Source organism: Argiope bruennichi, chromosome X1 (genome assembly GCF_947563725.1).
Source record: "Argiope bruennichi chromosome X1, qqArgBrue1.1, whole genome shotgun sequence".
Classification (NCBI taxonomy): domain Eukaryota; kingdom Metazoa; phylum Arthropoda; class Arachnida; order Araneae; family Araneidae; genus Argiope; species Argiope bruennichi.
In genome coordinates this window covers 40,893,250-40,909,085 of record NC_079162.1, presented here as the reverse complement: position 1 = coordinate 40,909,085, position 15,836 = coordinate 40,893,250, and the positions used below count along the sequence as shown (strand labels likewise).

The following is a 15,836-nucleotide window of genomic DNA, read 5'->3' as shown; positions in this document are numbered from 1 at the left end:
TGTCTATAAGATAGCATTTCTATCTATTTTTAATAAAGCTGCTGGCATTGGAAGAGTCTGTTCCGGAAGTAAAAAAGTGAAAACTCAATATAAATTAAAAACGAGCCCTTTCTGGAAGCTAGTTACCAGATGAAAATATGGAAGGACATGCGATATGACACTAATGATGAAACTTGTAAGGAACTGAAGAATAAAGTGCGCGGAACAAATTAATATACTGAAATTTGGTGTTAATTGCGCGTGGAAGTAAAGAAGCTTGATGTTTCAAGGACTCTAAATGTATCGCTTTTAATTAAGCACATATAATGATAGCATTCATATATTTTTAATTTTGATCAAATCACTTTTTATATTGACCAACCATGTGTGAAAGTCTGTCTCCCTGCCCTCCTACGAGCCCTGTATGTAAATAACATTTTTCGTTATGCATTTTATTGAAGAATTTTTAACACATTATAAGAGTGTGAAATTTTTTCAGTCTTTTAGTTCTTAAATTTCTTATTGTGATTAAATCACCGAAAAGTTCTCACATTTTGTCCCCCACAATAAAAAAAAATGAAAATTTCATTTTATCTTATTTCTTTGGAGAGCAGAAAAAACGAAATTGCAGACGTGTAAAGAGACGTGAAATTTGCTGTTAAAATATCAATGAGTAAACTATACGATAAGCTTTTATTTGACTCAAATATTCTCAAAAATTTGCATTTTAATTGCATGGTTAGTTGCGAATATTGAAATGATCCTGTTTTCAAAAGATTTGTTTTATAAACTATATAAAATATTTCATATGATGCGTGGTGCAGCCTTCTCTTAATTGTATTACATTTGTCGTGAAATTCAGCAATCAGACTAGACAGTATTAAAATTATATAGGTAGTGTCCAACTGTTCACTATTACAAGAGCAATCCCAAGGTAATGTTTAATTTATGAAGTGCTTTCAAGTAGCTGTCACTACAATTTCAAGTAGTAGTGTTATGTGACGGGGTAATTTTTTGTTTTATTTATCTTCAATGAAATACGCCAGCAGAGAATGAATTTCTTTCAAACGTCACTTGTTGGATAAACTGTGTTAAGGCCAGTTTCTATGGTTGCAGGCGTGCATAAACATTAAGGCTGTGCCAGTTCTGATGTCAGACAGTGACATTGTTTTCTGTAAACATTATTTAAGATTACAGAAATTCTCTCGGAATTTTATTTGGTATAAAATCATATAGAAAAAATTGTTTTTCCGAAATTGTAAATATATTCCTTTTTTAACGCCATCGAAATATATATTAGAATAAAGCGTTAATTGTGTACTTCAATAATTCGAAGTTTGCTCATGTAACTGAGAAATGTAATCGGTGCTACTAAAATAAATTTGAATGTTTCTCTCACTGGATTTTGATTATAAGCGAAAACAAATACTCCGTTTTTCATTTTGATGCCCTTCACATCGGTGCAATTTTATTAGGCTTTTTTTTCAAGATTGGCGTTTATAAGATGTAAAAATTGATCATAGATATTCTTTTACTCTACGTAAAATATGTTTCCTAAAAATGATGAAATGTTGCAATGGGATGTCGACAATTCACGAATTTCAGACTCAATTTCATTTAAATAAGGCAGTTTCTCGAGATTAATGCACGTTATATCCGTTGATCAAACGACCTTTCGCATAGGAGGAGGTGTTCTCAAAAAAGGCTGCCAGCGCAGATGTCATCTAAGTGCTATTAAAAATTACAAGAGTAGTCTCATAATAATCATCTTGCTGCTTCAAATTGGGACACTAACACAATAATGACAGGTAAAATTCATCATAGTTGTAAAATAAGTTCATCATTGATAAAATAAGTTCAGAATTTCAATTCCGAAAATCAAGTAATGTTTTGGATTATTAAAAAAAATTGTGTGGATTTTTAATTTTATTATCTGAGTAATGCTTTGAAATTTAAGAATTATCCCACATTATTTTTTTAGAACAAAACACGCTTTGAAAATTTCGCTAACTAAAAGTCGGACTCGTTTTTTTTTATTATTTTGAAATTTCGACTTCTGTTATGATTATTGCTGAAGATTTACTGAAAGATACAATGAATTCACTGACACATATAGTAAGTTAAGGTTTTCAAGTTAAAATTAATGCTAATTGACTGGTCGTAAGATTTTGACATTGAGTAATTACTTTAAAAATTATTTTGTGTGTCAATTAGAAACGCATATTTATTTGCGTTTCCCCCATAAATTGGTTTTATTTAAATACATAATCCGAAAAACTCTTCCATTCATCTGTATTTTATATACAGGGTTTCATTTATAATTTCATTTAAAAAAACCAGATTATTGACAAATGTGTAAAAATTATTTCAAAATGATGAATAGATAGTGAAGTTTTTTCTGTCGCGTTTAATATTCTTATCATGCCACTAATCAAGTAGCAACTCCGGCCTCGCGGTCATAGAAGTGAATTGAAGGAACAGTTGCGAGGAAAACGAGTGGAAGACACAGGCGCGTGCTGGGTTTTTTTTGGTAGGAGCTCCAAAGTTTGAAGTTTTATTGATAGAATCTCCCTATATACATTTTCATTTTAAATTTCAAATGTACGTATGTAAATAGTGCTTGTTTACTCGAAATTATACAGATTGATTCCTTTAGGAAACAAACTGTCATCACTTGACAAATCTCGACACTATACATATATAGTAGAGTCATCATTAGTTGCATGAAATACATTAAGATGGCACTCGATTTTCTGCAACACTCTGTCACAGAGTCATCGTGAACGATAGATAAAATAAAATTTTCAAACGATCTTTTACATAAGATCTTTAAAGATCTATATTTTTGTTCGATACACTACAGCTTTAATATAAACCCACAGAAAGAGGTACATCCCAAGAGACGTTTTTCTTCAGAAATAACCTTTTAAGATTTTTTCAATAACCTGTCTTCCATCAGTAGAGAACCTTACATATGCAAATGCAGTTTTTTCTCAAATTTCGATAATGGCCGAGTGTGTGAGAGAGATTTCATTAGTATAGCTGATTAGGATTTTTAATGAATTTTTGAAATTGTTAAAAAAAACTTTGTGTATATCCTGTGTATTCCACTTCAACAACAATATCCATACAATCTTTTCCTTTGACTGAAGTCTCCTCTAAATATAAGTCAGAATTCTATTTGAAGTTGTAAAGCAAAATGCGTTTTCGCTCTTTCAACATTGATTGGATAAAAATAAATAATATTGAAAAAAGGCAAATTAAATAAAACCGAATGAAATTGTTATGTAACTCTTTAGATATGCTTTATCAGTTTTGGCAAGGTGGATTTTCAAGTTTTTTAAACTATTGAATTACAGGAGACATCTGATCAGTAAAAAGTTAAGTGAACAATGGCACTTAATGAGATGTGCTATTAATATTTCCATTACTTGTCTTGTCTACCTTTTTCAACTTCAAGGTTTTTAAAATTAAAACAAATTACATTTGTTGCAATGGCTAGTCGCAAGTTTTCTATGGATCAATTATTGTAGATTTCAATTATTTAGTTTTGCGGCATACTTAAACAAGTTCCGTCAATACCTATCAGGCATTCTAAGTCGGGATTAAAAAGGGTTTTTATGGCCTTGGTACGACTTTTATATTTTTATCCTAAAACCAGTCTATTATAGTGCGTGCATTAAGTTCTAAGAAGTCTTCTATTTCGAAAAAGATTGTCATTTAATTTTAATTTGTCTTTCATCTTTACAAAAAGAAGTAGATTGATGTCCATTTAAAAATTACTTTCTTGTAGCCTAGGTCTCCAAGTATAGTATAACCAGTATTCAGTTAAATCTTGGTTGGCGAACACTTTGGGTCATGAATATATTTTCCAAACACAAAGAATATTCTAGGATGTAATAATTTTTCAAATACAAAGAATATTCTAAGCGTAGTGACGAGAGAATGATTGAAGGGCTATATATTTCGCGTGTTCAGAACTCGGTGTAATATGCTAACCTTCTCTTTATCGCTCTTATTTGCACCATGTAAATGTGTTTTTTTTTTTTTTCAAAGAAAACTTAAAACAGAGTTTAACTGTTGTAAAATGTCTGTCAGTTAAAATGATGACTATTCCCTTTTCATTAAAAGTGCCACTGTTTAATTTTATATACGTATGTACAAGAATGATAGCGAAAAAAGAAAACTTATTGAATCATCAATACACATTCTTCGAAATTTCAGTTTTATACGACACCAATTCAGTTGCCTTCTAGGAACGATGAAACTAAATGAAGTTTTCGCTTATATTTATTCACCACAGTGTTGTGTTTATTATTTTTTTCATAGATTTCAGGATTCTTAATGATATTCTGTGAAAAATCTGTTCACAAAGCGCAGTTTTAAGGTGTATGTACACACTTGAAACTTCGAAAATCGTTCAAAATATCGAATATTTTTTTATTGCTTAATAATTTTCTCTGATCCTTTAGCTTTCAAACGATACCAAGATATGTCAATATTCGAAATATTTCTCGAGTTATAATTATTTTTCTTGAGGTGCTTTCATTAAAAACTCTAGTTACGGTGTTTTTTAAACTCATTTTATGAAGAATGATATTTTTCCACTATGTTGCTTCATTCAAACAATCATAACTCAACAAGAAATGAACCAAATACAGTTATTTATATATCAAAATAATCTGTATGAAATAGTGGATGTTTTGTGCCTCAATCAAAGTTATATTTATAGAAACAAATTTTTATTAGCTGTTTAAAAGTTAAAATTAAAGAAAAAATCTCGCTTTTTCTATTCATCTTTGATGAAAAAATTGTTTGAAAAAAAAACTATACATTTTTATAACTTGTTTGAGGCAGACAACATGAAGACTAATATTAGGCATCATTTCCAACTGGAATTATGTGTCTGTACAAATTAGAATTTAAGATATCATGTTTCAAAAAATAGGCTAATTAGCTCATTAAATATTATTTAATTAATAAATAGTGTAATATGGTTTTTCTCACTGAAATGAGTTTAAACATATATTAATGACCTACTGTGAAAAAACTGGATTTTTAAAGTTAAAATTTAAAAAAAAATCTTCAAGTGTGTACGTACACCTTAAAAGTTTATATACACAATCATCTGGATTTGATGGAAGAATTAATATATTTTACATTATTTTTTTAGATAATGGTTTCCATTTCTTAATAACCTTCACAAATAAATTAAGTTCGAATTACGAAATTTGACTATCGTTTTTATGGTACAAAAGCATTTTAATTTTCAAAAATTACGAAATATAATTTGTTTTTGAGAAATTCATTTTATTATGCTGCAATGATAATTTTTTTTTTCATTTATGGTTGTCGGAAAGATTTTTTGGAGTAAAAAAATGAAAAACACCTTCGTTATCTTTTTAGATACTGTTATGAAATAGTCTTGTAAGCATCTATGCTTGTATGAATGCAATGAAAGTAATTGTTCAACAGTGTCGGAGGTTATACTACAGTTATTAAAAAAAGAAAAAGAATTGGTCGGTAAGACTTAAAAACGATTTATTTTTACAAAAAAAAAAAAAAAAGGTTTAACTATATTATTTCCATCATTTTAAATGCACGAAACAACCATTTTATTCATCACTAAAAAAAAAAAAGAATCGCGTCTAAAAAAGAAATTACAATAGTTTATCTGACTTTAAATGGTTACTACCGTGGTGACTTTTCTTAGGAATAAATTATCATTACTTTAGTTTAAAAAACATGCAGTCCAATTATATCATTGCTGTTGTATGATTAATAGTGCGGCTACTGCTTAACCACTGTAATTATGACTATCGCATACATCTTCATATTAGTCAAATTAAAAACTGTTATTTGTGTGGTTTAAAGCAATGCAAAACCTCTGCGTTAACCGCGATTTTAGCATGAAGAGTTGCACGTTCCTATCAAACTAGTTTTTACTTCTATTTGCTTTGAATGGTTTTGGGTAATCACTCATCAAAATACGTAAACTTTTAATGAAAAAACTATCGATTATATCTTACCACATGTGATTACATTGAAATATAAAAACTTTAAGAAATTTGTCTAAACAAAAACAAAATTGGCAAATGAAGAGCATTTAGTTTTTATTGGCTATTGCAGTTTGATTTGTAGTTTGATTTATTTTTAATTTGTGAGAAAACAATTGCTGATAAAACAAAATTTTTTTTAATCAATTGGAAATATTTTAGTTTATTATAATTAATATAAATACTTCTTTCTTTGAAAAGTTATTTTTAAAAAAATCTATTTTTGAATTCCAATAATCATTAGTAACCATTTTTTTACATTAAAATAGAGATATTGCGAGATTTAACCACATATTTTAGTGCATACTTCTCTTCGTATATGAAATTTATCTCTCAGATGTTACGGAAAATAATAGTGTTAACCTGTTTCTGTAATTTAAAAAATGATTAGTAAAAGCCTTAATGACACTTGTTCATCATTAATTTTGCACTTAACTATTTCTAAGACAGAAATACTTAATTAAATAAAAAAGTTGGAAGCTTTTTTTTTCTTTCACCTTCATTTTACAAACTGAGAAAAATACTACCGATGGAAAAATAATTTCTATTTCACCATTACATTTTCTATTTCCTTAACTTTTTAAATAACAGTTTAGGATATATGTCCTCATTAATATAATTTAATTTAACTTATAGAAAACTACAAAATTCGTTACAAAAGGCTGTTTTTAACAAGTACTTTCGAATACGATATCGAAAAGGCCATTTTAAGCAATAAAAATAGTTTCAAAAAAATGTAGTGAATCGAGTTACACTACTGAGATTAAAGTAATTATGTAAAATCTTTGGTCAAAACAGAATCTTTTGTGGCTGAGTGACATACCCAATTTATGAAGTCAATAATCTTAATATTTTAACTTAGAAAGACTATTGTTAAAAAATCCATCTTTTATAAAGCAAAGCCATGATTCGAAATCAATTTCACCTGATTGCATGAAACTCTGCTGGTCATTGCCTGATTCAGGGAATCAAAATATTTCACCATTGATTCGTGACCAAATATTGGAAGATCAGTTATTTCTCTTAACTCACAGATTTAGAAAATAGTAATTTGATTCTGCTGTATTATTTCATGAAGTATTGATTTCATTGAAACAATCTGCTTTGGCACGCAAGAGGACAACGACACATCGGGAAAGGCCAATCCCCTTTTGAATTCCTGAAAATATTTTGCTCTATGTACTTATTGATTCAGATCCATAGTACATTATTAAAAAAACTTATTTTAAGCATATCGAAGATGAAAAAACAGAATCTAACTCTATATTCGGCAAATTATTTCTTCAATCTCTTATAGTTTGAAAATTGTTTCGTTACTTAATTCTTTCTTCTTTCTTAGGATTAACTAATTGGATCTACGAGACGTTTCTTAACCTGGTTGGCCGTCGTTATCTTCTACTTATTGGTTTATAAGCCTATTTTTATATAAAATTAATATGTGATGAAAAAATAAAAAATAAATTGAACTTTCAAAATGTAAGAAATATTTTTATAGAAAGAAACAATATTTATAATGATTGATTAGGTGAATAGTAAGATGCATGTAATGATTTCTCGTCCATAGAAGGAAAAAAAAATACTCAATCTTTAAACAATTTGAATATTATCTTTCGCTAACTGAGCAGACGATGCACTGGATATGAACACAATGCCATCACTTGTGACTGGAAAGAGGTGCTTTTAGTGTGATTAAACACTTCCTATTTGACTTATTTTTATTATATAAGGTGTGAATCTGAACTGATCAGCAGCTTCCAGAAGATCTAGTCACAAATATATACTGAAATAGTTTGATTTAAAAAATTTAGAGCCCATATTTTTAGATCTGATACTAAATAATTTGAATCCCGACAGATCTTTGTAAAAAGATCAGTTTTTAGATTCAAGTTGATAAGGGATTTTAGATTCAAGTTGATAAGGGATTGATAAAAAAAATAATACGATTTTCAATCTGTGCGGATTAATTTAGCAACTAAAACTGGTTTACTTTTCGAATTGAACAGTGAAATCGCTTTACCTGTGATCAGATTTTCTTATTAACATTGTTTGTAGCAACTTGTGAATTGTATTTTAAAACTCCGATATCTATTGTGATTCAATATAGCCACAGTTGGCTTTCGTAACGTTGACATTTACCCAATAATCATAGAATTTACCAACCAACCAATTTACCGAATATTTTAACAAATATTTTTTGTTAAAATACAAAAAAAAAATATTTGTATTTTAACACAATCGTATATAATGTTAAGTCATAAAATCTCAGCAAATTCATTCATTCTATTGATTTTTTTGTAGTATCCAGCTATGATATGAATGTTAATCGAAAGAAAAACGTTTGACGCTGTAAATTACTCGTTTAAGATTGCTACATCGGCTTTACTAAATGTTTCTTTATCACATCTTTATTAATTGATAGTTTGTTTCAACCCTGGAGCTTCTCTTTTGAGTCCAATGAAATGCTTACTTAACTCTTGGGGTGAAAGTTCTTGTTGCTATTATTTATTAATTGCTAGATTTATTTCAGTAACATCTATTAATCGGCCTGAGGGCTTATTTAACACATTCTGTGTCAACCTGACTCAACGATGACCTATGGTGGCTGTTGTACGATTTTCACCAATACATTATGCATGAAATACACTTCCCAGTATCATAAAACAACATGCAATTACGTCTAGCGCAGGTGAATTGACCATGGATAACCTATGACTTCGATGCCATCGCTACCTCTTTACATTCTGTCAGCTTTTAGTAAAGAAATAAGTATTGCTAAAAACTTACAATTTTTATAATTATTATTAATACAAAAAGATGAATTTTTCAATTTGAATGTGAATGTAGATTACAACATTCGAAAATTAGAAAGTCAGCATGCATGTCAGCAATTTATTAAGAATGAAGAAATCGTAATTTAAGAATTTTTCAAATCTTCTTTATTGAATAAGTTTAAAACTACACGTAGCAAATGTTTATTTTTAAAGTTTTTTTTTTTCTGCATAAAACCATCAGATTTTAAAGCTGTCCTTATATACTGTTTATTATTTTATGATTAAAGTACTGATATTTTTTCATTTGATGTTAGAGAACTAGTTCAAGAAAATACCTATAGTTTTTTTCAAATTCTTTTAACAATCCATAAGTATGCAGTGGTAGTGTGCAAATTATACGTTTCATTTCTAATGCCACTTATTTCTCTCTCTCTCTCTCTCTTTAGATAAAAAAAAGAATGTTAACAACAGGAATGTTAGAATAACAACAAGAATGTTAACAAAAAAATTATTAGGTGTCAGTATTCTCATTACAGACTCGTAACGTAAGGCGGAGAGGAGGAAGAATCAAAAAACATATAAAGGTCTTATGCGCCAGTTTTAAGGGGCGCAGTTAAGACAAAATATCAAGGAGTGTACATAATCTTTTTTTTTTTTAACTAAATATAAAAGAATGAAAAAATACCATGCCATCATTTAGTCGAGATAAGTTATTAATGAAATTGATGGAGAAGCAGGTATATTATATACTATTTCCAGAGCAAAATTTACTTTCCCTGCGCAACCGTCTAAGAATACTTTTTTTTTTTACAAATGTAAAATCTGATGAATTTTTTCATTTTCTGCGATAAGGAAAGAAAAAAATCTGAAAAAATTGATTAAGCTTTTAACAATTTAAATGTTACTTATTTCATATTAATGAAACTATAATGGCATGTTAGGAATTGTAATTGTTTTCAGGTAATTCATCGCGGAATGGCATTTTCAAAGGAACCATGGAGTGTAAATTCTGTCTTTCAAATTTTTTAAAACACAAAACATTTCATAGCCTTTCTTCCAATCTTTTTAAATGAATGCTTCATATTACTTCTTGACATTTATTCCTGAATAAATTTAATTGGTGCAATATTTCATAGTTTCAGGTGAATCCTTATTTCACTTTCAGGCATTCAATTTGTAAATATAATTTTCATTCACTTCTTTGTTTCTCATAAATATCCTTTACTTATTTTAAATAAGTATATTTCGATACATCAAAGTATCTACCTTTATGATTCACTTAAATTATTAAGAATTTTAAGTACCCTTTGTTAACGGCGTGATGAAAAAATTATGTTTAAAATGAAAAATTATCAAAACCTTGTGCATTGTAGTTATGAACGAGATGACAAATTATTTTAAACGATGACATGGATTATTATTTAGATGGATTATTTCACTGCATAATTTCTGTGAAATGCATTTTTGGCGATCCTTTTAATAATGATTAGTAGCATACATTTTCATTAAATGGATTATTTTATTGCATAGTTTCTGCGAAGCGCATTTAAAAATATTAAAGTTTTAATTTCTTTAAAAAAAACCAACATCAATACTTCCGAAATAATCATTTTAAAATTTTTTCTGAAAAGTTTTATAATTAAATAGCACTCTCTGATTTGGAAATGTTTTGCCATTTTGTTTCTCTGAAGTCTTTAGAACGCTTGATTTGCTTATAGATTTTAAAGTTTTAAATTTTAAATTAAAAATTAAATTTTAAAGTTTTAAGTTTAAAAAGATTAATAGATTTTAAGTTATTAGAAATTATAAAGTTTTTGAATGACTTTATTTTTATCTTATAAGTTTTGAAAAAGCACTACAATTCGTTGTCGCACACGCACAACTGCTAAATAGTTCTCTGAATTGTGATCGCCACCTTAATTGCCTATCATGCTTCTGTCTTATTAAGTAAATCACATTTTTTAAATATATTCTTTTCTAGGTGTCCACTTCACTTTCATTATCCTTTCAACATCATTATCTTTTTTACTACATATTGACAAATGCAATGTACATATACGCCTTAGTTCTATACAAAAATAAATGTATCTCACAGTAATTCTCCCAGAAATTTTATTTTGTTTATTAGTCTATAATTCAATACAATCAGTAAGGATGTTTATCAGACATGGTACATTTCCGCAGAAATGTTGATTTTAGCTTTTTCGGAATCGAATTTCATCAGTCATGAGATCGATTAGTTTTCTTTTGAGTCATTATTCGGCAGTATTTTTTAACATCTCAAGCATTTTTTTTTGTCCAAATTTATTCTTTCCGTTGCTCAATTATTCATACTTATTTTGCTTCCCGGTTTTTATGTTTGGTACAATTTATTATTTTATAGAGTTCATATTCTTTTGTTCAAAGCTCGTGTCATGTCTTATTTTTGGTTCGGATTGTATATAGAACTCTAAAAAAAAAAAACCTGCCTCATCAATTATTTCCTCTTAGTGGTAATCTAACAATCTTGCAAACTCTAAATGATAATTATTTTTAAATCATTTTGATGTGTGAATGTTCAAGTTTCTGTCCACTTCAGACTTCTAAGAAAAATCTGTGAAAAAGGTATATTCCAGACATCCGGTTACTGATTAAAATCGATATAAGACATTATAACAAAACTTTTTTTTATTAATCTCCACTTTTTACCAAATTATATGTCGTACAACAACCCAAGAAAATTTTTTCTGCGAAATCATTTTTATAATCTTTTGGTAAAAGAACAGAAGTGAACATGAATAAGGGAGGAGTTCTAGCAATGACTCGATAGCGTGACTTGACTTCTTTTCGATTTAAATGACCGATTACAAGGGCCATTTATCATTGAAATATATCGAGAACGTAAAATTACAGTTTTCTAGTTATTTGAAGAACTTCCGCATGATGACTGAAAAAAAATTTTGCCGACTTGATTTCTTGGAAAGTTTTTAGAATTCCAAGAAGTATTTCTGTGTCTCTGATAAGATTTTTACACGAAAAAAAAAATATTTAGCTATATAAAGTAAAACACAAAACGTTGGCTTCCGCTGAGTATTTCATAAAGCTATCCAGTTCTTAATGATTGAATCTTGAATGAAATTAAAGTTAATAATATATTTTGTATATAAGGTATTATGGCCCCTATAAGATTGATTTATCCTTTGAAAGCTATAAATATCTTTAATAAGAGTTATTTGTTGTGAATATCCAAATCTAGATATGTGTTGCTTGCATTTCAATTTTTTTGTTGTTATTTTATCTTCCATAAAACTATTGTACAACAGAATGAGACAAGAATTATTACAAAGGATAAATTAAAACTAGTAGAAAAATTCCTTCTTAACAAAATGGCGAACTTTATTTCGTTTTTTTTTTTTTTAACTATCAAAATTATATCGTATTATTTTTTTATAGTTTCATGTAATGAAAATCATACAAGATTTTGTCTGTAAGATTATGCCTGTATTATTGCCTATAAATGAGTTTTCTTAGGTCATGATCGTTACAAAATCGGACAGAATAAAAAGAGTGTAACTTATTCTGTACTTCACTAGATATTTAAAAAAGTGACAATTAGAAGGAAGAACTATGTTCATTGTAAGAGGGAAAACTATTATATCAGTTTTAAAAACTCAAAAATAAATAATGGATAATGCTTTTTTTATATATTATATTTTATAATTTATAAACTTTATTCGCTTTACCCGGCTTCTCCCAAAAAGCGATACAAAGAAAACTTATGTCTCATGTTGAGTTTCTACATTTCTGATACATTCTGCTCGTTTTCTAATCTAAACATATTAGAAATTTATCAACATGCTCGACTTTTGTGAATTGTTGTTGCACACGGAAGACAGAAAAATATGCATTGAAACACCCTATGTGATAGTTTTCAAGCATTATGAAACACCTCGTAATCGACATTCGATATACGTATTTTATTTTTTGATTTAAAAAATGTACTATGCATTTTTTGATATTTTGGTTTTCAAATTATTGCTCAATACCATATCTAATTATTATAGAATCAATTCTAACTTTGAAGAAAGTTGGCTGTTTCCAATTTAAATAAATTTTTGAACCAGTGGATTAAGTTTTCCAAAAATTATTGAGTTATGTGCTATATATGTTTGAAAACTCCTTACGACTTCACCTACTGAAATGTTGGTGAAATTCTCTTAACTAAATTAATTATTAAATTGGCTAAATTAAATAGGCTTCTTAGTTATATGAGTTAATAGTACATTCACTAAAAATTTGAACAAACAAAATAATTACGTTTTCATGTTATTGCATGAGTTTCTTTAATTAGATTTTAGTAATCGTGTAAGGGAAGGTTACATTCAAACGGTCATCACCTGAATTGTAAAAAAAAAAATGTTTGTACGAATCAAAAAATCAATTTGTTAAAATTGAAAATAAAAAAAAAAAGTTAAAATTATTGATTAAAAATTCAATTTGTACTTCACTTGTAGTAGATAGATTTTTTTTCTTTTCTACTATCTTTTATTTGTGAATTATGAAGGCTTCGTAAATTGCTTGATTTTTTTTTTCAGAATGAGTATACCTCATGACGATGACTCCAAATGCTCTAGGTTTCATTCTCAGAAAAAGAAACTGCACGTCATGGCTAGAATGTTAGACTACAATTCCCACCCTTGGAGTTGGTCAGAATGCAGTCGACAATACTTAACAACTTTCTTTGAGTGAGTGAATTTTAAATATCTTCTTTCATTAAATGCCTTGTGATTAAGCATTTTTTAAATAAAGTATATCATTATGATTTTATAGATAGCTATTAAAGAGAGCATATGCATTTCCTACATTTTTGTAAATTAAAATTCTTCCTGCATTTTGCTTCTTCCGAAGTAAAATTTTGAAATTCCCAGATTCTTGTTTTTGGATGCAATAACTGTTCATGTTCTATAACGATGTTTATAATAAAAAATAATGGGACGAACTCACTACAAAGTAAAAAGGAACATTCATATTCACAGTTCTTTATTAAAATTGATCGGGTTCATTATACAAATGCATGTTTTGAACTTAATCACAGCTGATGCGCTCAGCGTTTTGCCGCCAGTTATTCACTTTTGATTGGCAAACTTAAAAAAGAAATCCATTTTACATATTTGCTGAATTATTTTTACATATACGGATATGTTAGAAACTAAAATCCGTACTATCTCACTTAAGAGTTGGGGTGGATTTGTATCTGATTTCGGATTTTCTTCACTCGGGGCATTTCAAACTGTTTTTCAATTTCAATGACTTCTATATCTTTGTTAGTCATTGATGTTCTGATTGAATAACCTTTTACTAATGTTCGCACAATGGTCCGGAATAATATTGTTTTGGAAAGTTCGTGTAATAATCCCAATGTTCGTCAAAGTGTAGTCGCAAAGGATGGCGCAACTTATGATCAAAATTTCCCATTCATGCGTTGATGCGGCATCGCTTTAGAATGTGTCAATATTCTGACATTGTTGCGATACTACAAAGTCATTTTGCAACATCCCTGGTTGTGATGACGTCAATGAGGTGAGGAAGAGTTATTTCTCAACAACACCACGCAATAAAAAGTACTTTCACTGATCAGATACGTGCTGATGATAAAATGCTTCCACTTGGTTCGAAAACGTTTGTCAAAAACATGACATTTAAAGTAGTGCATAGTAAGTAATGCATTCAATTACTGCATTATAAAAAGATTGAATTTCCTTCTTAGTACCATCAGTGGCAACTCAAGTTGTCAGTATAGTATCACAAATTGACTACTCATACCTGTCCTAAGGCACACGGAAAAAACTCAATGACCGGATAACAGAACCCGCTACAACAAAATTGGCGGGAACTGTGGTTGAGTCCTAAGGGTCGCTATCGGCCATGATGATACAACCCTTCCGGAGCGATTAAGTCCCGTCATCGATGGGAAGTTGTCAACCCCCGCCTTTTTCTGTACCCACCAGGGTAGTGAGAACCAACCACCATACAGGAAGCTTCACATCCACATGTTTATGGTGCCAACTCCTCAGTGGGACTGACAGTAAAGTATGACGGCAACGAAAGCTGATGAATTTTCATTACACTCAGCTAAATAATTCAAAATATGATCCTATAAAAATTATTTATATATTTTAGAAATATGTATTGTTAAGTATCAATTTTGTATGTATTGCATCAATTTTGGATGGTCAAGAACTTAAACCATGCGAAATAAGCAGGAATTCTATTATAATTCTTGCGTTATTAATTTAAAATTCATGTTATTCATAATTCATATTTTTCCTTTTATGCATTGTTCATTGTCATATCCACAAAATGTTTACTCACAAGTGTCTTTTTGTTTTCAGTATTGGATATGGACGCTGTTTAATGGATAAACCTGGTAGAAATCGGTTATTACTAGACGACGAATTTCAACAACCACCAGGACAACTCTATCCCCGAGATCGGCAGTGTGAACTTGTTTTTGGACCAAAGTCTAGAATTTGTCCTTACATGCCCGAATGCAAGAGGTTATGGTGTACAATGGATGGTGATTCTGCACAAGGTGGTTGTCGAACTCAACATATGCCATGGGCAGATGGTACATTGTGTGGGGAATCAAAAGTGAGTATGTAAAAAAACAAAAATTCTTGATATTTTTTGTCAAAAATAAAAACTTTTGCTGAAAGGCTTCCACAATAGTTAATTAAGTTAAGAGAGGTATTCCTTAGATCTTAAAACGTATAGATAATTAGTGGTCTATTCGCATCCTGCAAGAATTATAGATTAGATGTGTAAACTTCATAAATAAAAACGCTTTTACGAACTTGCATCGATGCAGGAAAATCTGAATTTTGCTTCTAAAATTCAATGCGACCAAATCCTAGAATCGATTTAGGATTTTTATCTATAAAAAGTCACTTCATGAGCAAGTTTTATTGGATCATTCGAATTAAATTCTTTAATTTAACTTATCTCAGTGACCATTTACATCAGTTTCTTTGTAATAGAAACAATTATAAAA

The 15,836-nt window shown here is 29.1% G+C and overlaps 1 protein-coding gene across 1 annotated transcript in view; it reads left to right on the top strand.

Moving 5' to 3' along the window:
* Positions 1 to 15,836, top strand: part of LOC129958690 (A disintegrin and metalloproteinase with thrombospondin motifs 9-like) — a 241,905-nt gene that overhangs the window by 170,029 nt on the left and 56,040 nt on the right. Inside the window, exons 9-10 of the mRNA XM_056071336.1 lie at positions 13,381 to 13,530; positions 15,178 to 15,436. Coding sequence (XP_055927311.1) covers positions 13,381 to 13,530; positions 15,178 to 15,436 — 409 coding nt within the window. The remainder of the gene's footprint in view (positions 1 to 13,380; positions 13,531 to 15,177; positions 15,437 to 15,836) is intronic.